Raw genomic sequence first — 24,113 nt, 5'->3', positions numbered from 1 at the left:
CTAAGCAGATGCACAAGTGAAGGTTTAATGTGCTTAGATTTTGACAGGGAGGTTTTCAGCATCAGAGCCGGGAGGCAGCCAGAATGGGGAGGAAGTATTAAAATAAGGAGCATGGGGTGCCTTAGGGTCCTGGGAGGCCCAGGACAGACCATGCACAAATGCCTCTTCACTGCAGAAAGCACTGACTTCCTGGCAAAGCCAGTAGAGAAGCTTATAAATGGCAATCATATAACCACAATTGGTTTTAAGTGTGACCTGACTCCCAAGTGTTCAAACTGCAATCATGCGACCATGGGGAGGCAGGTACACCATTTGGAAGTTCTTTACTTATAGCATCCTGTTCAAGGCCATCCTAACTTTAAATAATCTTTAAGCGACAAATCGCAAGTCAAGGACTAGCTGTATATTATTATTTTATTTATAACCTGCATCTGAAATATGTTATTGCCATTTTTTTCCGGAAGATTTAGCACTGATAAATGTTAAGATGGTTAAAATTATAAGATCAAAACTATTTTTTCAAAAGAATAAATTATTATTTTAGAACTGCCACAAATAGGAGCACAAATAGAGGGCAGCCCTTTCAGATATCTTTTGAGGAAGTTGTACAAAATGTGGTTATGCTATATATAAAAGAAAAATGAGTGATTAACCCTAAAAACAATCCAGCATAAGTGCTTTATTATTGCTTTTAAATTATAGGGATTAGTAAATGCAAGGGGCTAGAAATAGTTTTAAAATAGTCAGAGAAAAAGTTTCATTCACTATCTATATGCAAAAAGAATGATATTCCCATCCTTCTGCAATCCTCATGTTTTCCTAAACAATTAGAAACCCTCAGGAGAAAAATGGCTGCTCTTGCTGTGTGTGAAGAGAAACATTTACAACTTGAACATCAATGTTTAAGTTTTGTGAGGGCCTCAGACAGAATTTGATATATCACAAGGTTTTGCTCCATGTACTACTTTAATCCAAATTCTACTTACGATCTCAGTTCCCCATCCAAATCTTGTTGTCTTAGTTTCCTAAAATCTGCATCTAGTGCCTGATAGTTTTCTTCCGATGTATCATAAAAACCAGGAGCAGGTTTCTTTTCAAATGGAATTTCAGCATTGTAATCTACTCCTCTTTTCTTTTTTCTTTTTTTCTGGATCTCAATTCCTGCAGCTCGGAGTTCTCTCCTTTTTTGTAGAGCAGCAAGACGCCTGAGGAGTAAAATCAAGTTTGAAGTGAATGATAAAGGCTATAATTACTGTGATGGCAAATCTATGGCATGTGTGCCAGAGGTGGCACGTAGAGCCCTCTGTGGGGATGCACGCCATTGCCAGCTGCTCTTCCGGGTTCCATTGTGCGCATGCACACCAGACAACTAGTCCAGCTTGCATGCACACAATGCATGCTGCTCTCTAGCCAGCTGCTCTCTTCTGGGTTCCGGCGCTCTGGTGCGCACATGCACGCACTCTCTCCAGTTTTGGCACTCATGCCGAAAAGGTTAACCATCACTGCTATATAACATATTGACCACCTTTGTTGAAGGCAACAAAATATCCATACTTTTTTTTAAACAAACAAACAAATCTCCATTCAATAATTGAATTTTAAAAGTCAAAAAAATCTGTGTGAAGTGAGACTTATTAAAAACTCTAGGTTTAAATGCAAATTTTAAATATGTGACTGGTTCTACTAGCCTTATCACAATTAGGCATGAAATTCTGCACAATTATGCAGAAAGAGAATGAATCCGATCAAGGAAGGCGATTGAGTCTATTCATCTAGATCAGGGCTGTCAAACTTGTGGCCTGCGGGCCGGATGTGTCACACTCGGTTTAGTGAAGGGAGGAAAAGTCCTGATACATCATGTGATGCCACGAGTTTGAAACCCCTGATCTAGATTCATATATATTAGGAGCTGCAAGGAGTTAGCCTTAGAACCCATCATATAGATTTGCTATGCATACAAAACTAATTCTGAAAAACCCAAGCTATCTATGCCAAACTGGAGCATGAAAACTTTGTTATTTAAGATTAAATCTTAAATCTGATTAGAAGTGACAGAGTTCAATGAAAGTACTTAAGATGTAGGCTGCTACCTGGCTTCTTCCAACTGTTTCTCTCTTGCTTTCCTTTTGGCTTTCTTTCCCTGAGTGTTAGCCAAACGAGCTCTAGCTTCAGAAAGCATCTCAAGTTCATCTGCAAAACAAATATACAAAGTTACCATTCATTCATTTACAAATGGGCAACACAGGATCAGAAAAGCCTTTCAAAAGTTGAAAAAAACCTATAGATTAATACAAATTCTACATCACTTATGCCTTCTTTGAACTCATTTAGCTTGACATAATTCTTAACTTATATCCACTATAGCTCTATATTCAAGAGAAAAAATTAACTCCATATTAAAGAATAATTCAAGTTTCTACATTAATGAGGCTAGGATCTCAGTCTGAAAATTTTCAGGCATAAAAGATCTGCAAACACCATTTTCTAGAATAGTCTACATTCAGCTTCTCCTTTCTAATTTGTTAGGCTCAACATTTTGACAATATTCAGAAAACTGCATTGCAAGGCCGCCGGCAACATCACACCCGTGAACTAAGGAAGCTAACTATAATCTAAAGTGTACCCAGCACCATTGGATAAGAAGATCATGTATCTGCTCAAACCAATTTTGAGGCTGCCCAACTCCTTGATGAGTTTGGATGGCTTATATATAAATATAGAGCAATCGATTTAAATGTAAGTGAAAAGATCCAGGCCAACCAAAAAAGCAATACACCTACCATAGACAGATGTAACTAATGGGGACTCTATGACCACCTTATCACACAGTCTGGAAGAACAACCATGTTTTCAACAGTTTTCCTAAACGTGTCTCTGGGAGGATACTGTTCTAGAGGATTGGCATTGCAAATAAAATTGACATGCTTCCTGGATACCACAAAGGTACCTTGTTTAAATGGGAACTAGAATACAGCCACCCTGTATTCTTACTGGGATGGAAAGAAACAAATGAAGATAAGCAATTCCTTAGATAGCCAGATGATCTACCATGAACAGCTTTAAATGTAATAATTAGCAACCTGAAGTGCTTCTGGGAGCTGTCTGGTAACTAGAACAACTGATGAAGCAGTGAGGTCGTGTGAACATAATGTACCAATACCACCTGTGTGTGTCATTCAGGACCAGCTTAGCTTCTGAATGGTCTGCAAGGGCAGCTCTGTATACAATTCAATCATAAGGTGATTGAATGACTTGAATGACTGTCTGAAGGGCCCCCAGTCCAGGAAAAGTGTAACTGGCACACTAGATGTTCCTGGGCAAAAAGCTTTTTTGGTCACAGCTGCCACCTGCTCTTTGAATAAGTACTGGAGATTCCAAGGCTATCATTAAGCCACCCCATAGTCATGGTGTATAAGTAATCATGAACTAATGGATGAAGTCACCTAACAGTTTTATGCAGTGTTAAACAGAAGGGGAGGGAGGATCAAACCCTGTAGCATTCTGCAAGTATAGGATGATATGCATGATCTCTCCTTATCTGTCAACACTGAATGAAACTGGCTGGGTCTAACACAAAGGTGACTAAGCTAATTAACACTCTGTTAATTTGGTGACTGGAGAACCCTATTCATTTCTTTCATTTTGGGACTTTGGGAATCAGAAAATCAAACTCATTCCAGCTTATTTCATAAGGCCTTGCCATTTCAACTAGATCTGTCACAATGGCCTGTTGGTGGCCCTGTGACCCATTCTCCCTAATAGGACTCAGAGAGTTTTAAACAGGGCAGCTATCAGCAGACACCAAAAAAATAAAAAAATAAAAATAAAAATAAATCAGAGAAATGATGTTTGTCACCATGATGGATTGTCAAACATGGATTCTTAGTCATGCTGTTAGTTCACTCTTTATCTAAAGAGTGCTCCAAGTATCCTAACGCTAACACTAAACTGTATTTCCCAGAGATTCTCAGAAAACAATGAGCACAGCAGGATATGCATAGGGAGGAAGCCACATTTATGACAACCCAGCCTAAGGCCATTATCAGCCCATTCTGTGTTTATAAGAGGAAGACTCCCTCAAGTCTAGCTCAACCAACTTTCTTTTCTTTTTTTTCCTTCTTTCCTTCCTCCCCTCCCTCTAGTAAATAAGATATCATACTATTGATTTAATGAAGAAAGTGAATACGACAACATTAATTTAAAAACATAAAACACAAAAGAAAAAATACTCAGGGATTGCTTTGACCAAAGACAGACATAATTTGAAAAAAAAAATCAAGCATACCCTCATCCATATCAATAGGATCTGGTCTGGCTGGTTTAGTTTCTGGGTTTGGATCAATTTCTCCAGGTTTAAGTTTTCTAGGATCATCAGCAGTTTCTTCCTCATTGTCCCTTTGAGCAGCTTTATCTCTACCAAGATGATATAAAAAACAGCACAAAGATAAGAAAACAATACTGCTAAGAAAATTACAAAATTTAGTAATCACTGCAATTTCCAGAATGCCATAAGAAAAAGAATCAAAGCAAAACTTATAGGAATAGTATAATTCCTACTCTATTACTAAGCACTTCAAAGTTTTCTTCAATAACTTTAGGCCATTTCTATAGCAGGAAGTCTTATCTAAGTCAATATCTAAGAATCTATCCTCCCATTACAATGAAAAATTACTTACAATAAAAATTCATAATGCTCCAAACACTGGGCAGCTGTTCGTCCAATAATTGGTGCAATAGTTCTCCACTGAGTTGGCATAAGTTTGGCCAAATGAAGCAATTTCTCTTCTTCCTCTCGTGACCATTCTGTCTTCTTAATACTTGGGTCTAGCCATTCATACCTTATTCAAAATGAAAATGTTATTGCTTAACAGTAAATTTCTATCAAATATAATACATTAAAAATATCAACACTGGCCTTCAGTATTAAGAAGTAATTTTCTTGCTTGGATTTCTTTTGTATAATTTTTTTACATGTATTACTGGCATTAGTTTAATCCCAAAACTATTTTTCTTGTAGAAGTAATTAATTTTTGGAAGGCCACTGCCTTTTAAATTTCTCATAAACATTTACTTTAAAATTACATGAAATTACATTACCATCTGGCTTTGCATTGTTTTGCTGATTTTCTGTGCAACAAAGAAGCAATACGAGACCACTGGTTTTTTCCATATTTCATTACAGCTGCTTTAAGAATTTCATCCTTAAAAGAAAAAAAAAAGTTTTGTTTATTACAGTAGTTATTTTAACAGGTTTTGTTTTCAGTTCCAATCAAAAATTCTTATAAAAAGGGGCCAGGTTTTCACGAAGTCAATTTTGTTCCCTTTCATAACCCACTTTTCCCCCTTCCTCCCTTAATATAAGAACAAAAGATTAAATGAAATTGAAAATGAAAGATTTGGGATTGTTTACTAAGAAATACGAGGAAGGTGAGCTGGACACTGTATGGACCAGCATGATCCAGTAGATCAGACTTCTATGATGGCTCTTTATTAGAATGTTCAGGTACAGTTATGGCTATTGTTAATAGATACATTCTCTATGACTGCCAAATATAACTGAATATATAACTAGCCAAATGCTTTTCAACCCTGGCAGCTTGATGATGTGTGGACTGCCAAGTTTGAGAAACACTGAACTATCCATTTGCTTTTTATTTCACTGAATGCATTATCTGTGTGAAAATGAATTCCAAAATACTTTTTGCAATTTACCTGCCTTTTCCTTATAGACAATTCAGACAAGGTAGTGAAAAATGTCAGGTATGTACTGCTTTGGTTCAGGCTCCATTATAGATAGTCCTCCATTTACAATGATTCATTCAGTGACCATTCAAAGTTGCAATGGCATTGAAAAAAATGATTTATGAATGGTTTTCACACTTACAACAGTTGCAGCATCCTGGCGGTCACGTGATCAAAATGCAAATGACATGAATTTATGAGTTGCATTGTCCCAGGGTCATGTGATCACCATTTGTAACCTTCCCAGCTGGCTTCCAAAAAGCAAAGTTAATGGGGGAAGACAGGCTCACTTAACAACCAGAAGATTCACTTAACATCTGCAATGATTTGCTTAACTGTGGCAAAAATGTTCGTAAAATGGGGCAAAAATCATTTGTCTTACTTAGCAACGAAAACTTTGGGCTCCCTTGTGGTGGTAAGTCAAGAACTATGTATATTTAAAACAAATCTCTGCAAGAGCATGCACAGAATTGACATGATTTAAGTTTTCACTCCAAATTATACAATTTTTTAATGTTCGCTCACGTATTCAGTGTAAATATAAATGCAACAGCAAGAATGTACTAAGGATACAAAAATTCAAACGATGGCTAGATGGCAGCAAACACATTCAGAAAGTTCTCTGCCACATCAAACAGATTTTTGCAGACCAGCTACAATATCCCTAGCTGAGCATTCATATAAATTTATATTTCAGGCTCACATTTTCCTTCTTTCAGAAAAGATCCATCATGGAATTGGCTTTAGTCTTTCTTAAAGCCCTGGCCACCTTTAGTGAAACTGAAAAGAAGATCCATGGGGTTTCCTACCATACTTTAACATCTGGCCAACAGTTAGAAGATACAAGACAACTAATTTGAAATAACCATAAAAAATAATTCATAATCTTATCAGCAATTATATATGAGAAAGAAAACTATGGGAGAATAGGAAACTATTCCTTGAGGATGAGCTCCAGCCTGAAAACTCGGAAGACTAAAATATCTGGTCCCGATGACCGACCCAGATTGGAATCCTGCACTTAGGGATGTTTGATTTGTATCTACAGGAGCCAAAAGCAGTATGGATCGTTTCCCTTCTCCTGTTCCCCCCCACCACAACACAAATCCTATGAAGTAGGTTAGGAGAGAATGGGCAAAGTTACCCAAGGAGGCTTTAGTGGACCAGATCCAGCGCTTCCTACTCCTTGTCCAACTTATTAGTAAGCTGGCTGTCATTTGAGATCGGAGAGGAAGCTCCAGTCTCCAATACAGAGAAGGAAACAGGCACTGAACTTAGCTTCGCTTGTTAGTACTCTCGTAGATACGTATTTGGCGTCATGGGAGAACAAGATGTAAGCTTCCATCCCGACGTAGTAATAGTAGTAGTAGTAGTAATAATAATAATAATAGCCGCTAGCCAGATCCATTTTCTCTTCCACGCAGGCGTCAGGGCCTTTTGCGCATGCGCTGTCCGCCGCCATGGCCATAACCGCAGAGGCCCTCTATCAAGAGAGCCACTCTGCCCCGAAAAAGGTTGGGAAACCGTAAGAATGTTACCTCTGTATTCCGCCACACTCCCCCTTTTATCATGATCCGCGGCATCTTGACGGTGGCCGAGTAAAGCCCCGCAAAGGGAACCAAACAATAACGGCGGAACAACCAAACGCCCCCAACAACTCGACAGGCGCTCGGACAACTTGCACAGGCGCACTCTCGCCAAGTGAACGCCTCCTGCGAGGACCCTCCAGAAAGACGCGGGATTGGCCAAGAGGAAGCCCCGCCCACACGTGGGCGGGGACGGGGTTCCTTCCCTGTTTGTGCGTGCGTGTAAAACGAGGCTGCTTTCCCCTTTAAGGCGGGATAGTTTCTCTTTGTACTAAAGGCTTCAGTGATGGCTTCTCACACGACGGTGTCAATTAATTTACTAATTCCACGGTGGTGCTTTTTTCTCTCCAGAACATAATCCTTGCAGTACTGGTTTATGCATCGGAATTTAATTTGTTTGCGTTTCTGCTCTGTAGATTTCCTTTGTAGAAGTCTTGTTTGGCCTCATTTCTGTATGGGGGGGGGGGACCGTTCATCGCATAAAGTCCGAATCAAAAGTGAAAATAGTCCAACGTCTCCCGCGCGCAGGAATCCGCCGCAGCCCTTCCCAGTTGCGCCGAGTCCCTTCAGGGTTCCTCCGACTTCAAAGAAATGCGCTCAGCTCTGCTCAAGAGGCCCCACCGCGGTCCCGAGCTCCTCAACCGCGGCTGAAGCGCCCCTCCCGACGGAAGCCATGGAGAGGCGCCACTTTGCGCGTCCAATGCCCACATGTTTATTTGGGGAGCTTAATCCCAAGAGCGCTCAAAGCTTGAAAAGCAAGCGGGAGCAATTGGCGGCTCTCTTTCCTGCCTCTGGTTCGGCTGATTGAGTCGTGGTAGCGGAGGAGCTGCTGCCCCTGGCTCAAGAAGGTAAGTGGCGAAGGGGTGGGGAGGGCTTGGTGTCCTCCTTCCTCCTGTTCGCCTTCAGCTTGGAGAGATTCTCTCTAGAGTGAGTAAGCGGCACCCAGTTGGACAAAGCGTAATGCTATCAAAAACAGGGATGGGGTTATTTAAATGTGCCTTATATAGCACATTTATATCTATTATTTATTATCTATTTATAGTAAAAAAAATAAAATGTTGCAACCTCCGACTGTCCACTTTCAATGAGGCTTCATCAACCAGAAAAGACAATAATTCCTTTAGGATGAATAGAACAGATTTTTTTTTTTTATTGGCCAAGTGTGATTGGACACACAAGGAATTTGTCTTGGTGCAGCATCTCACTGTCAAGCCACACAACAGGGACTTTATTAGCACCAAATAACACAACCCAATGCAAACTTAGCCGAATTCTCGCCAAACAGACAAAAGAGGTTGAAGGAGTGAATTGGCACATAACTTGACTTCCACTTGGCAAATTCATATGTGGAAATGAAGCTGCAGTAAACGGCCCCAGAGGAGCAGAAGATCGGTAAATATTTCAAGGGGCAATGAATTTTTTCACAGCCACTAGTTCAGTTAGTTGCTTCCAAGTGGACCCTCGTTTCGGCTTCAGGGCAATTATTTGACTGAAGTTGTGTCCTCTGCAGAAGAAATTACAATAGAATAAGCAAGAAACAATGGGGAATACATCAGGATGTTTGTGCAGTCCAGTCAGATGTGCAAGTGCATTCCTTTCAATATGTAGTCCCCACTGTATATTTGTCATTGGGTCTTAGTCACTCTCCTGTAATCCTTCCTCTCCTATCCATCTGGTCTGCAAGGGAGGCAGAAAAGAAAAGAAAAAAAAAAAAACACAACAGGCCAGGTAGAGGATAAGCATAGTGACTCTATTGGTAAGCACAAAACTGAGAGAAGCTTCAGAAATCGTAAATGCAGGCATTGGCCATAAATCTGTTTTCCAGCACCATGTAATTTCATGGTAATTTCAAACGATTGTTGATCGAGGCAGTTGGTAAACAAGGATTATCTGTACAAACATTAATCCCCTTCTTTTTAATCATCCTGGCACTAGAATGAACAGTCCAAAGGACAGGACAGCAGGGAAAAGGGAAGTATAGGCACAGTTGTGTAATGTCCCGTTTAGCAACTGCTTCACTTAACAACAGAGCTGCTAGTCACAATTGTTGCCTATTGAAGACTACCTATAATGGAGACTAGAAGCCTACTCCTTGTCTTTTGTCAGAAATTCAAAACAGTTGTTTCATACAAGCCTTAATGTTTAGAAGCCTAATTGTTTACATTTATTAAGGAATGGAGGATAGAAGTGATTTTCTGTTATTTAGTTGATGTGTTGAAATGCTTGAACCTCACAATAAAGAAAGTGAATTTTGTATCGCATATTGCATTTTTTTCATTGTTTCAATTATTTGCCTGTAAAGTGAACTATTGGGAATGTATACGTCTAATACCCAAAAGATATATAGATGTCTTAAGAGAGAACTATTCTATTTATTTTTATAATCTATTTTGCAGCCTATGTTAAACTTTGTTTCTGAAATAAATACAAAGCACTGATAAGTTTAAGAACAGAAACATATTTGAAAACTAAACTTTAATTATAGTAATAACAATTCTATAAGCCATATGAAAGCTCATGAAGATCTCCAAAATTATGAGCATGCTAAAATATTTTCCTTTCCTTTCTGCTGCAACAAAAGTTTTCTACAAGTACTCTGTGACATATTCTTAAATCATGCAGTTTCTTCCATTTTATTTTGCATATTTATATATTTGCTCAGGTTTATTAAGCCAATATTCATGAATTAATGTATTTTAAAGCTAAGACAACTGAGGCCTATTCAATAAATCATGATTAAAAATTTCATACTGTGTTTCTCCAAAAAGACAACCCACCTTGAAAAGTCATCCTATGTTTTTGAGAGCAGTCAATCAAATTAAGCCCCACCCACCAAATTAGCCCTAATTAAGAGGCCACCCACCCCGGGGTGCAAGGAGTGGGGCGAGGCACACATGTAAAAAATAAGAGGGTGGGGTTTGGGGGGTGGAGCTGTCCTACTTAGCAGGCCTCGCACAACCCGACACCTGACTCACCTCCTGCGGCCACTTGCCACCACTCTCACGCATTGCCCTGGCCTCCGTTTTGCTTTCAGATGCCTGCCGGAAGGCATTTGCAGCTGATAAAGCTATTATTGGCTGCAGAGGGCCTTCTGGAAAACCCTCTGCAGCCAATAACAGAATTCCGGATCGATCCAGAGCTCTGTTATCGACTGCAGATCCTTCTGACAGGTATCTGAAGGTGAAATGGAGGCAGGAACAATGTGTGTTAGTGGTGGCAAGCGGCCACAAAAGTGGCCACCTCTGTGAGGTGAGTCAATAATTAGAACCCTCCAAAAAGGCGGCCTGTTTTTTTAGGGCTCAAAAGAAAATAAGACCCGGCCTTCTTTTTGGAGAAACACGGGTATTATCATAACTTGTGTTAAGTGATACATCTCTTCTTTGTTGAAGAACTCCTGAAGAATTCTAGTAATAGGTTTCTTACAGATTGTAGTATTGTAGCTCATTCTTTCATTTCATTTCATTTCATTTCATTTCATTTCATTCATTCATTATCTATCGCTGCCCATCTCAATAACTCTGGATGGCTTACAAATCAAAAAATATAATACAATTAAAACATTAACAACTTTTTAAAACAATGTCTCTATGAGGGTATCTCTCATTAACATGTAAGGACTAACATCCACATGAATATTTAATTCTGTGCATATTGCTCATTTTACATCAATAAAGTTTCCATCACATAGTATAAACTATCCCAACAACTTATTTGTGCCAAAAGTTTAACAGCTAAATTTGAATACATTTGAGATGTTGCCTCTCTACTCAATTCTAGCAATTTTTACAATTTGTTTAAATGTGTGGGTTGTAAAATAAAGCTGCTAAAATATATGTATATATGAAACAACTTATATGCAATAGCTATTTAAACATTCAATTGAATTTTTATTGAGCCATTTTGATTTTAATTTTTATACATACCCATTCATAAATTTTCTTCTCATGTTTAACCCCACATGCATTTTCTACTTTCTTAGAAAGCACAACAAAATATCAGACATTGAAGCTGATTTAAATTGATTATTTTCCTTGCAATTTATCATATCACATTCATATAATAAATCTGTACATATATATAATGTGCAGAATGAATTATTAAATTATGGTTTATAGTGATTGCTGCCTCTTATCCAGACATTTTTCAATATCATCAAGAACCTGGACAGCTGCTTTAGGGATTCGAGTTCCTGGGCCAAATATATTGGAAACGCCAGAGTCATACAGGTAGTCATAATCCTATTCAGGAAGAGAAAAAGATAGATCAACATATATAGATTAGATGTTGCTAGTAAAATTCTGCAAGATGATACTTTCATAGTGGCCTGCTGAGATGGCAGCAAGTGGGAAAACAACACAGTAACTGGGCTATAACATTGATGCTCTTATTACAAATTCTCTGAGTTTGCATAGCCATAGTGAGGGTGCACTGCTTGAAGCCATTGAGAAGTCTGCAATTCCTAAGCAAGTATTAATCTAATCTAAAATTAAAAATCTTCGGAAAAGTGCATATTACCTCCTGCACAAGGAGGCCACCATGATTAGGATGTGTACAGCTATTAAAGTGAAGAATGCTCAAAGGAAAAAAAAACACTGAAAAAATAGGCTTTGTAGTTTTAGATTAGTTTCTTTGTTTATATTTAAACATGCTCTATGGGTAACTGTTGATTTAGAAGATTTTGTACCCAAAGATATGTTTTCTCAACTATGTAACTAAAATATTTTTCGAGGTCATTAACATGAGAGGTGGTTGTGCAGCTGGATATATTATGTACTTTTAGTATTTTGAAAATATTTAACATCAGATTCTTGGTGTTATTTAACAAGATATGGTAGATGGAAAAAATCCTTGAATGATGTTAACAATTTGTAAAAAATGAAAAAGATAGAAAAATGTAAAATCAACCCACCAACCCACCACAAAGAAATCACCCCAGATGTAAAATAAAACTTCTCCCAAAGTTTATAATAACAAGAGGAACTAAATAATCTCACAATTAGCCTGCATTCTTAGATGTGCAATGTATGGTACTCAATACCTGAGGAGGGATGACACCTCCACACATGACAAGAATATCTGGGCGTCCAAGGCTATTTAACTGTTTGATGAGTTCAGGAACAAGAGTTTTGTGACCAGCAGCTAATGTGCTCACCCCTACACAGTGCACATCAGCATCTACAGCCTGCTGGGCCACTTCAAGGGGTGTCTAAGCAAGAAAGAGCAAACAAAGAATATGTAAAAATTAGCAGTTTGTGTATTTTTCATACGGAACAGCAGAACTAAAACACTGTATGAACTACTGCAGCAAACTGGTTCTTATTTTTCTAAAATCTTTTTAAAAATTAATACTTTAGCATTTCAAGTCACTTGGATGGGAGAGAACAGAGATTGATTTAATCTGTCAATCAGAAAGCAAGCAACGAAACAATTAAAAGGCTAAATACCTGGAATAGTGGACCTATATCTACATCAAAACCAAGGTCAGCAAATCCTGTAGCAATTACTTTGGCTCCTCTGTCATGGCCATCCTGGCCCATTTTAGCAACCAGAAGACGTGGTCTACGACCTTCCCGTTCCAGAAATTTGTCAACTCTAAAAAAATTAATAGCAGACAAGGTACTACAGAACCACTAAAAATGTTCACTGTTAGTCAAATAATTTTTTTAAAAAATCATTAAGGATGCAAATTGGGGGCGCAGTACTGCAAGGACCACACATGCATTGTAATGGCATATTGAGGGCTGCACTGCAAAAGAGGACAAGATTTTAAATGAGATGTTTTTGAATTTTCTATGATTTATTATTTTCTTCCTCGTACACGTATCTTCAATGTAAGTGCAGGTAGACCCCAACATACTACCATAATTGAGCTCCAAATTTCTGTTGTTAAGTGAATTTAGCCCCATTTTACAATGTTTCTTGCCACAGCTGTTAAATGAATCACTCCAGTTGTTCAGTTAGCAACACAGTTAAGTTTCCCCATTGACTTTGCTTATCAGAAGATAGCAAAAGTGACCACATGACCCTGGGATACTGTAGCTATCATAAATATGAATCAATTGCCAAGTATCTGAATCCTCATCATGTGAACATGGAGATGCAACAGCCAAGTATGAAAAACAGCGACAAATCACTTTTTTCAGGCCCGTTGTAACTTCAAATGGTCACTAAATGAACTGTTTTAAGTCAAGGACTACCTGTATTCTCCTCTTAAGGATAAAGTAAACAGGGTTTGTTATTTCTAGCTCCAGGTATGTATGTATATAGTTTGCTGTATTGATTTTATACTGGTTGGGTTTTTATTCTTTTGTTTTTTACTAATATCCCCCACCCTCCGAGTTATTGTTGGGCAGCCTTGTGTATTTTAAAAATAGTGCAGAATTGTGTCACTATTAAGCAGCTGTAAATGCAATTGTTTTTTCAGGGTTTCTGAGGGTTTCCGTTCTTCTGGAATTAAGAAATAAAGACCGTTTGCTCTAGTTGTTAAGGTACCACGCTTGAAACCTGGACACTGGTTTCTAATCCCACTTTAGGCCTGAAAGCTGGCTGGGTGATTTTAGGTCAGTCAGTTTCTCAGATCAATACACTATGCAGGACTGTTGTTGTGGGGAATGTAGGATGAGAAAAGAGTACTAGGTTTTGTTCACTGCCTCGAGTTATTTATGAAAGTAACAAAGGCAGAATATAAATAAATAATAAAGCAAAGGAAAAGGGGATAAAGGATTGGGTATCGATAGAATCGAAAAGTAGAGAGAGAAAGAATAGGAAAAAATGAGGGAAATAGATGAAAGGTAGAGGAAGAAAGCTGATAGAAGGAAATCTAATGAATATATAAGCAGGAAAAAGAAGCAGCTTTAAGGATATGAAGGGACACGGCAGTTCATGCCACACACATCCTGGAAGCCATAGAGTTATCATTTCCAATGTACAGACATAACTTTGAATTGTGTAAACATTATGAGCATAAAATTACATGTACATATCAGTTTATAGTTTTGAAACTGAAAATTAAGAAAAGATTTTTAAAAAATATATAAGTATATTAAAAATATACTTATTTTGCTAAATTTTAATTTCAAAATATTGTCAAATCTCATTAGGAAAATGATGAATTAAATGAATGAATTATTAAACAATTAAACTAAAAAAATAACGTGGAATCCCTACATAGAAACATTAAAAATTCTTTAGATATGCAGAAAGATACAAAAGCTTTAAAGATATTAGTGTATCTTACAAAATTGAAGAATTACATTTACTAAAGAAATATAACTGGCTTAAAGAATGGAAAAGACAGAAAGCAACCTCCTAATTTAACAATGAAGAGAAAATATATAAGACCTAAGATAAACTACAGGTAGTCGTCAATGTATAACCATAAGTTTTTCCAATCATTAAGTGACATGTGACTCTGCTCAATTTTATGACCTCTTGCAGTGGTCATTAAGCAAACTCCATGGTTGCTGATTAAATGCGGTGGTTGTTATGCAAGCCCATTTAGCCATTTTTGTTGGAAGCTGGAATTAAACACTATTTTCAAGTAAAAAAGTCATAAATCACTGTCACACTGCCAAACAGCTGTAAATAGGGGCCAGTTGCCAACCACCCAAAATGCAATTGTGAGATCATGTGGAGTGGCAATTGGAACTTTGAAACTGGGTTGTAAGTTCCTTTTGGAGATCTGTCTTTGGTTCCCTAAGCAAGCAGTCATAAGTGAAGGACTACCTGTAGAGAATTTGAACTCTTGGAAAATAAGACACATAAACACAGAGGAAAAGAGTACAGGTCTTACCTGCTGATGGCTTGAGTAATCTCATCACTCTCTCCAAATTCCTGACGGTATGCGCCACTCACCATGCGATCACTGGCTCTGTGCTCACCAAACACCTTTTTCATTGCATCTGTTATTTCACCAACTGTACATCTGAAGCAAGTATACAATCAAAACATTACGTTTATTTCTTTTGAAGAGGTATAAACTATAAAAATATAATAGTGTTAGCAAAAGCTGTGTTCTTGTATTATAGCAGTATGCTGTACGAATAGCATACTTATTTACATGTTCTCCAATTCAATATTTAAAATTATAATAGCTTACATATATATGCATAATCTTTTAAGATACATATCTTGATTTTTGTTCAAAATGCAAGGAAATATATACCATGCTCCCGCTTCTCATCTCTTCCCCTTCAAAAAATCACCCCCCACTCCTTGAGGTAGTTGGGCTGATAGATGACTGGCCTAGGGTCACTCAGTGAGCTTCTCTGGGTAAGGATGGATTTCTGCTGTTAATCCACACCTTTATTACTACTGCCTCCTAGTTCAGTTTTGTGGCATTAAATACTCTCAGGGAGAACTGTTTTTGAAGTGATTAACAGAAATTTACTTTTTTCAGCTGAATGCATTACAATGAATAGCATGATCGGGATATGTGATTATATCAGTTTCTCAACTACAGTATGGGCTTTTACAGTTCTTGTGTAGGCTTTCCTGTCAATATGGTGGCAGGCAGTCAGAAGTACAGGTGAATAAATTAAAGCTAGGTTTTAGCACATCCAACTACTAAATCTAACCTGCTACCTTAACCTCTAGACCAAATTCTTTTGTATATACCAGTAATCTCATTTGTCTATGAAAACTTTCCATGGAGAGTCACGGTTATTCCAAAGGTGTTCTCCCCCCGCCCCAAAAAGGAAACTGGGCTTTGTTTTTCCTTGAAGATGTTTCGCTTCTCATCCAAGAAGCTTCTTCACTTCTGCAGTAATCTCTTCTGTATACATTTTTGGAAGCACTGGACACACTGGGTATTCTAAGGATATTCTAGTAATTTATCTCCATGTTCTTTCATACCACAAAAACCCTGAGTAAACCTCAAATTTTGCTTTGCAGATTGAGTGCAGGGAGTCACTGTGCTTGTCAAATACACAATTCCACTATGAACCAAAAGAGTAGCTCTAAAATGCATTTAGTTATTTGATAAATGTGTACAATCCTTTCCACCTACCTTGCGCGTGCTGCTTCTACTGCCAGGGCCAGCAAGTTACCTTGACTTGTAGCCGCACATTCAGTTAAAGCAGTGAGACATTTTTGGGCTGCTACTTCATCTCTGCAAGCTTTTACCTTTAAGGAGAAACAGGAAAGAAAAATAATATTGTACACTACTAACGAAAGCACATTCCACCTTGACTTCCCTCACATATCTATGTTGATGAAAAAGACATATTGAGCCATCTCAGTTACAAAATACATGTATGTCAGAAACTGGGGTTTGAAGCCAAGCACAAACTAAAGAAAGATTGACAAGTTTGCAAATCAACTGCTCTTAAACTGCTAAATACCTTGACTTGGTCCTTGACTTACAACCACAATTGAACCCAAAATTTATGTTGTTAAACAAGACACTCGTTAAATGAGTTTTGCCCCATGTTATGATCTTTCTTGCCACAACTGTTAAGTGAATTAGTGCAGTTGTTAAATTAGTAACATGGTTGTTAAATAAATTTGGCTTCCCCATTGACTTTGCTTGTCAGAAATTCACAAAATGTGATTATATGACTTCAGGACACTGTAACTGTCATAAGTATGAACCAGTTGCCAGGCTTCTGAATTTTGATCATGTGACCATGGGGATGATGCAATGGTCATGTGAAAAATGGTTATAAGTCACATTTTTAAATGACTTTTAGTGAAAATTACACCATTGTAATTTTGAACAGTCACTAAATGAATGGTTGTAAGTTAAGAACTACCTGTAGGCATAAATTCTGAGATTCTTAACCTGCCCAATTTTGAGGCCCATTAAATAATGAATAAAATATGCAGATTTTACTATTTTTAAAATCAAAGCCATCTTCAGAATATTAGTTTTCCTTGTATCTAATGTATTAAAATTGATTTATAGCATGTCTAATTTCTATCAATTTAAAAAACCAAATCACATGATTTCCTAGCACTTATATTCATTCATTTTAACTTTTTTAAAAATTAAAATGTTATACGTATTGTGAATCCTGATTCTATCAACTATACACTTTTCACAAAAAATAACAAGCTCCTGTGAAATGTGCTGCAATTTATTTATTTATTTATTTATTTATTTATTTATTTATTTATTTATTTATTTATTCAAATTTGTATACCGCCCTATCTCCCTAGGGACTCAGGGCGGTTCACAGGCAAATAAAATACATATAAATACAAAAATAAAATATCCATTAAAAAACTTATTAGATGCAGCCAGATAATTAAAAACAATACATATAATAAAACCCATTAAAATCTACATTTAAAAACCTAGTCCAGTCCTGCGCAAACGAATAGATGTGTTTTAAGCTCGCGGCGGAAGGTTCGGAGGTCTGGAAGTTGACGAAGTCCTGGGGGGAGTTCGTTCCAGAGGGTGGGAGCCCCCACAGAGAAGGCCCTTCCCCTGGGTGTCGCCAGATGGCACTGCCTAGCTGACGGCACCCTGAGGAGTCCCTCTCTGTGAGAGCGCACGGGTCGGTGAGAGGTATTCGGTAGCAGCAGGCGGTCCCGTAAATAGCCCGGCCCTATGCAATGGAGCGCTTTAAAGATAGTTACCAACACCTTGAAGCGCACCCGGAAAGCCACAGGTAGCCAGTGCAGTCTGCGCAGGAGAGGTGTCACATGGGTGCCACGAGGGGCTCCCTCTATCACCCGCGCAGCCGCATTCTGAACTAACTGGAGCCTCCGGATGCCCTTCAAGGGGAGCCCCATGTAGAGAGCATTGCAGTAATCCAGACGAGACGTCACGAGGGCGTGAGTGACCGTGCACAGGGCACCCCGGTCTAGAAAGGGGCGCAACTGGTGAACCAGGCGAACCTGGTAAAAAGCTCTCCTGGAGACGGCCGTCAAATGATCTTCAAAAGACAGCCGTTCATCCAGGAGGACGCCTAAGTTGCGCACCCTCTCCATCGGGGCCAATGACTCGCCCCCGACAGTCTGCCGAGGACTCAGCTGACTGTACCGGGATGCCGGCATCCACAGCCACTCTGTCTTGGAGGGATTGAGCTTGAGCCTGTTTCTCCCCATCCAGACCCGTACGGCCTCCAGACAGCACTTCGATAGCTTCGTTGGGGTGGCCCGGTGTGGAAAAGTACAGCTGAGTGTCATCAGCGTACAGCTGGTACCTCACACCGAAGCCACTGATGATCTCACCCAGCGGCTTCATATAGATGTTGAACAGGAGGGGCGAGAGAATCGACCCCTGCGGGACCCCACAAGTGAGGCGCCTCGGGGCTGACCTCTGCCCTCCTGTCAACACCGTCTGCGACCGGTCGGAGAGATAGGAGGAGAACCACCGATAAACGGTGCCTCCCACTCCCAATCCCTCCAACCGGCGCAGCAGGATACCATGGTCGATGGTATCAAAAGCCGCTGAGAGGTCTAATAGGACCAGGGCGGAGGAACACCCCCTATCCCTGGCCCTCCAGAGATCATCCACCAACGCGACCAAAGCCGTCTCAGTGCTGTAACCGGGCCGGAAACCGGACTGGAACGGGTCTAGATAGACAGTTTCCTCCAGGTGCTGGGGAAACTGACATGCCACCACACTCTCTACAACCTTCGCGCGGGCGGGTTGGAGACCGACGATAATTACCTAAAACAGCCGGGTCAGGAGGCTTATTGAGGAGGGGCCTCACCACCGCCTCTTTCAAGGCGGCCGGAAAGACTCCCTCCAACAAAGAAGCACTCGTAATTGCCTGGAGCCAGCCTCGTGTCACCTCCTGAGAGGCCAGTACCAACCAGGAGGGGCACGGGTCCAGTAAACACGTGGTGGCATTCAATCTACCCAGCAACCTGTCCATGTCCTCGGGAGCCACAGGGTCAAACTCATCCCAAACAATGTCACCAAGACCGCCCTCAGACGCCCCATCTGGATCCCCGCAATTTTGGTCCAGACCGTCCCGAAGCTGAACGATTTTATTGTATAGATAACCGTTAAACTCCTCAGCACGTCCCTGCAACGGGTCATCCCGCTCCCCCTGGTGAAGGAGGGAGCGAGTCACCCGAAACAGGGCGGCCGGGCGGTTATCTGCCGACGCAATGAGGGACGAGACGTAGCAACGTCTCGCTTCCCTCAGTGCCACAAGGTAGGTCCTACTATAGGACCTCACTTGTGTCCGATCAGCCTCTGAACAACTGGACCTCCACAAACTCTCTAGGCGTCTTCTCCAGCATTTCATCCCCCTCAGCTCCTCGGAGAACCAAGGAGCCGGTTGGGATCTACGCCGGGTCAGAGGCCGCAAAGGCACGACACGGTCTAAAGCCCCAGCCGCGGCCCGTTCCCAGGCCGCGACTAGTTCCTCAGCCGTGCCGTGAGCCAGACCCTCAGGAAACGGCCCAAGCTCCGTCTGGAACCTCTCCGGGTCCATCAGGCGCCTGGGACGGAACCAACATATTGGTTCCGTCTCCCTGCGGCGGTGAGTAGCGGTCAGAAAGTCTAGACGGAGAGAGTGATCTGACCATGACAAAGGTTCCGTGACTACATCCCTCAAGTCCAGATCCTTCAACCACTGACCAGAGATAAAAATCAAGTCCAGCATGCCACCCCCAGTGTGAGTAGGGCCATCAACTACTTGAGTCAGGTCCAAGGCCGTCATGGAAGCCATGAACTCCCGAGCTGCTGTCGATGATGTGCCGGAAGATGGCAAGTTGAAATCCCCCATGACAATAAGTCTGGGGGTCTCCACCGCCACCCCAGCCAACACCTCCAGGAGCTCGGGCAGGGCAGCTGTCACGTAGCAAGGAGCCAGGTACACGACAAACAAGCCCATCTGACACCTATGACCCCACCTCACAAAGAGGGATTCACACCCGGCAATCTGAGGTACAGTGGTCTCCCTCGGCTCTAGGCTCTCCCTAATAACAACCACCACTCCCCCACCCCTACCCTGAGCCCTCGGCTGATGAAGTGCCCGGAAACCCGGTGGGCACATTTCCAGAAGGGGCACGCCCCCTTCAGTGCCCAACCAGGTTTCCGTAACGCCTATAAGGTCCGCGGAATATAATAAGCAGGCAATTGTTTCCTATAGTTTCTATGGTTAATGAAAGTATGTTACTTCTCATTAGAGTTGTTCTGAGCTGTTGTTTTAAACTAGGCTAAGCTTTTGTACCATACTAAAAAGCCATATTATAGATGGCTAAAACTTAAGGTTTATTTCATGAATTATGCAACCATGTTCTTCAAAACAAATTTCTGTTCAACAATGGAATGTTATCAGTAAGTCTGTTCTCCTGCCTTCAAAATAATTTCAAACAACCAAAACAAATGTTAGTCCTTGCAAAATAATTTATTGAACTATCTGAGTCATTCCCTATACCAGGTTCTTGAAGATTATTTTTAGTTGCCTGTTAGGGTCGAGGTAAATAAAAGGGGGGAGGGGAACCCCAAAGCAGACAATAGTTTATAACTCTGAGCTCAGATTTAAGTGGTCCAAAATAAGCCACTGTCTCCCACAATTGTTCATTAGTTTATCTGCTAAAATGTTATAGGTTATTTACAAACATTTCCAATATTTACAAAATTGATCTTAAAACTAAAAAAATGTAAGAGACAGATTGTGCTTTAAGGTATTCATAGGGAGATCCTCAGCAAAATAAGGAACGGACAAACCTCAGTACTGAAAAGCTGCTTATTTCAAGTTGTATATGTGAATATTATACATAGGAATTACATGCAATATGTGTAAACAACACTCTTGGAGCTATGTGGAAGGGGAATCAGACTTTTGCATGTATTTACTGTAAACCTGCACAGTAAAATTCCAAATTCCACACATTGACAGTCTTCTGGAAACTTCTGTAAAAAAGACCAGAACTGTGATAGCTGGGGTTAAGAGATTGTACTAGAAATCTTCAACACAAACCTCAGCCATAAATAAGGAACAATTTAAATAGCTCATATAAAGCACTCTTAAAAAGGACTATGAAGCATTCTTTTTAAAACAACTCATCTGTTGCTGAGCAATTTGATCATAACCGTATTCCTAAGCACAACTCAATTCTTGTTGAGAAAATGAAAAACAAAACATCTTTTTTTCTTCTTAAAAGAACTGCACAGCATTTACCTTTATCAGCTTCTCAATCTGTTTGTTACGGACTGATGTATTATCAATCGCCAAAACTTCAACAGTCTCTTCTTTTTCTAACTGGTATTTATTTACTCCAACAATTACTTCTGAACCTGTTATTTTTCAAAAAAAATTTAAAAATAATTTTTGTTATCCTGTATCTGCAATCAGATGAAGTCAGTTCACAAAGTGAAATCAGTTCAAATTGTCCATATTCAATATAAAATAACTTTTACACACAGACCCACACAGAGAAGCTGAGATATTCCAATGTACAGTGCAGTCAGAAAGCATTCAGACTCCCTTCACTTTTCTCCATTTTGTTTTGCTGCAATCTGATTATCTTCGCTGTGCGCTTAGGAAATTTTAGCCTAGTTTGAGGTCCTGAGAGCTGTGGAACAGGTTTTCTTTGAGGATATCTCTGTACTTTGCTTCATTCAGCTTTTCCTCAACCCTGACCAGTCTTTCAGTCCCTGCTGCTGAAAAACACCTGCATAGCACAATGCTGCCACCACGCTTCATTCTTGGGAAGATATTGGGCAGGTGACGAGCAGTGCCTGGTTTCTCCCAGACGTAACATTTAGAATTGAGGCCAAATAGTTCAATCTTGTTATCTTCAGACCAGAGAATATTTTTCCTCACAGTCTGAGAGTCCTTCAGGCAGTTTTTTGCAGAGTCCTGGTTGTGCCAAACATCTTCCATTTGAGAATTATGGAGGCTACTGGGCTCTTAGGAACCTTCAGTGCTGCAGAAATTTTATTGTAGCCCTCCCCACATCTGTGCTTGCAATAAACCTGCCTCTGAGCTCTACAGACAATTCCTTTGACCTCATGGCTTTTGCTCTAGTACAGTATGCATTGTTAGCTATGACTTCTATAGAGAGGTGTGTGCCTTTCCAAATCATGTCCAAGCAATTTAGTTTACCACAGATGGATTCCAATCAAGGTGTAGAAACATGTCAGCAACTTTCAAGAGAAATAGGAGACACCTCAGCTAAATTTCAATTGTTATTGCAAAGGTTATGTTTTTTTGCAGCCAAAACAAACCCTATTCATGACTCTTTGCTTTGCTCCATTAATCTTTCAATGCATAATAATTTGATTTGTTATACTATTCAGTTAAGGAGACATTCTATTGCAATGTTATGAATTTTCCTTTTGAAATTAACTACAAATCTTAAAGAGTAATTTAATTACCACCAATAAATAATAGAAACCATTAAATCTCTAAAACATGAGCTCCCATACAAGATGCATATTTAGCTTATTGCACTAATCTATTAAAAGTTTATAATGATGCTTTTTAAATAAGGATTTTCTGGCTCTTCTCACTGAAGCTGTTCTCACATAAAAATGTGATTTTGAAGGCTGGAAGAGATTCAATTGGTTGTGCAAGTAAAAAAACTGATGCAAAAGTATTGACTGCATCCCGAGCATATAAACTGCAGATGATATTACCTTTGATCATCAATCTTGCACAATCTGGTTTTATAAAATTGCCATCTGATATATTGAATAGATGTTTAGACAAAACAGAAATCAGCTGTAATCATTTTGCTCAATGCAGAAAATGTTTCTGATATGGTAAAGTAAGAGTTCCTGTTTTTTATAACCTAGATCAATATATATTACTCCTTTTTTCTCCAGTATGTATACAATATTATGAACTAAATTATCAATTCTTTCTTTTATGTACTAAAGCAACATTATTTTGCACTGTTTTCTTTATATAATAAAATATATATCTGCAACGGAATAATTTATTAATGCAATTCATGAATTCGTTACTTTTTTGGTTTTGGATTTCAGTCTTTATTTTTAAGAACTTGCTTTAATCTGAAGTTGAATTATAAGCTTATAATGAAAAAAATGAGTGGGAAGAAATTTAAAAATGATGGGTATCTTCAACTTATAACTATTCATTTAATGACCGTTTAAAGTTACAACAGCACTGAAAAAAGAGACTTATGATTGTTTTTCATACTTATGACTTTTGCAGCATCCCCATGGTTATGTGATCAAAATTCAGACATTTGGCAACTGGCATGTATTTATGAAAGTGTCTGCAGTGTCTCTGGGTCACGTGATCACCTTTTGCAACCTACTGACAAGCATCTGGGGAAGCCAGAATCACTTAACAACTGTTTTACTAACTGAACAAACTGCAGTGATTCACTTAACAAGTATTGGAAGAAAAGTTATAAAATGGAGAAAAATTCACTTAACAATCTCACTTAGCAACAGAAATTTTGGGCTCAATTGTGGTCATAAATCGATGACTACCTGTACAAATTTTTTCTTAATTTGGGACAAACTATGATTATAGTTTAAAAGAGAAATCAGATTTCCAGAATGATTCTGTAAATGGCCCTCTTGACTCTTCTGAGTATACCATATAATAGCAATACATATATTCCATAAGATTCTATGGACATATGTATTTCAGACTAACTACTGAATTCCTGTAACTATTCTACTTCAAAGAATGATTGTACACATATGGTAAGTGTAGTTAACATACTACAGGATCATTTTCAAACATTGCAATTTGGATTATGTATCATATATATAATGGAAAAGTTAGAAGAATGGGATTTGTGACTGTAATGTACAGAACAAAATAATAATATAGTTGTCTAAGCCACAAACCACAATAACTTTTAACATATTTTGTAGAGCAATTATATGTTTTG

At 39.3% G+C, this 24,113-nt stretch overlaps 3 protein-coding genes and 1 long non-coding RNA gene across 7 annotated transcripts in view; 1 reads left to right on the top strand and 3 right to left on the bottom strand.

The window, feature by feature from the left end:
* CDC5L (cell division cycle 5 like) overlaps positions 1-7,440 on the bottom strand; it is a 34,193-nt gene extending 26,753 nt beyond the window's left edge. Inside the window, exons 1-6 of the mRNA XM_058183275.1 lie at positions 7,281-7,440; positions 5,098-5,201; positions 4,677-4,838; positions 4,286-4,413; positions 2,091-2,190; positions 987-1,205 (exon numbers count right to left, since the gene is read on the bottom strand). Of these exons, the coding sequence (XP_058039258.1) occupies positions 987-1,205; positions 2,091-2,190; positions 4,286-4,413; positions 4,677-4,838; positions 5,098-5,201; positions 7,281-7,325 (758 nt within the window). The 5' untranslated portion in view covers positions 7,326-7,440. The remainder of the gene's footprint in view (positions 1-986; positions 1,206-2,090; positions 2,191-4,285; positions 4,414-4,676; positions 4,839-5,097; positions 5,202-7,280) is intronic.
* Positions 7,441-7,583: 143 nt separating this feature from the next.
* LOC131198611 (uncharacterized) overlaps positions 7,584-24,113 on the top strand; it is a 23,579-nt gene continuing 7,049 nt past the window's right edge. For both annotated transcript variants that reach the window (XR_009155122.1, XR_009155121.1), the window contains exons 1-3: positions 7,584-8,176; positions 8,614-8,720; positions 12,683-12,944. This is a non-coding gene — a long non-coding RNA (uncharacterized LOC131198611). The remainder of the gene's footprint in view (positions 8,177-8,613; positions 8,721-12,682; positions 12,945-24,113) is intronic.
* The window catches only part of MMUT (methylmalonyl-CoA mutase), a 26,340-nt gene continuing 12,013 nt past the window's right edge, over positions 9,787-24,113 (bottom strand). For all 3 annotated transcript variants that reach the window (XM_058183298.1, XM_058183289.1, XM_058183308.1), the window contains exons 8-13: positions 21,419-21,534; positions 16,336-16,451; positions 15,121-15,252; positions 12,773-12,920; positions 12,367-12,534; positions 9,787-11,566 (exon numbers count right to left, since the gene is read on the bottom strand). In XM_058183298.1, the coding sequence (XP_058039281.1) occupies positions 11,438-11,566; positions 12,367-12,534; positions 12,773-12,920; positions 15,121-15,252; positions 16,336-16,451; positions 21,419-21,534 (809 nt within the window). In that variant the 3' untranslated portion in view covers positions 9,787-11,437. The remainder of the gene's footprint in view (positions 11,567-12,366; positions 12,535-12,772; positions 12,921-15,120; positions 15,253-16,335; positions 16,452-21,418; positions 21,535-24,113) is intronic.
* LOC131198578 (uncharacterized) lies at positions 16,464-21,412 on the bottom strand. The gene is made up of 2 exons (XM_058183378.1): positions 19,409-21,412; positions 16,464-17,878 (listed from the first exon to the last, which is right to left on the bottom strand). The coding sequence occupies exons 1-2, from the start codon at positions 20,285-20,287 to the stop codon at positions 17,576-17,578; spliced, it is 1,182 nt and encodes a 393-aa protein (XP_058039361.1). The 5' UTR covers positions 20,288-21,412; the 3' UTR covers positions 16,464-17,575.

The sequence above is a fragment of the Ahaetulla prasina genome, chromosome 1 (genome assembly GCF_028640845.1).
Source record: "Ahaetulla prasina isolate Xishuangbanna chromosome 1, ASM2864084v1, whole genome shotgun sequence".
In the NCBI taxonomy this organism is placed as follows: Eukaryota; Metazoa; Chordata; class Lepidosauria; order Squamata; family Colubridae; genus Ahaetulla; species Ahaetulla prasina.
This window is presented reverse-complemented; position numbering and strand designations above follow the sequence as displayed.

Bases quoted from the DNA above. Each gene is read 5' to 3' on its own strand.
- LOC131198578 (XM_058183378.1), bottom strand. From the start codon at position 20,287: ATGTGCCCACCGGGTTTCCGGGCACTTCATCAGCCGAGGGCTCAGGGT. The intron at 17,879-19,408 runs GTCTCGTCCCTC...TCCATTGCATAG, and splicing joins GGGAAGCGAGACGTTGCTAC to GGCCGGGCTATTTACGGGAC.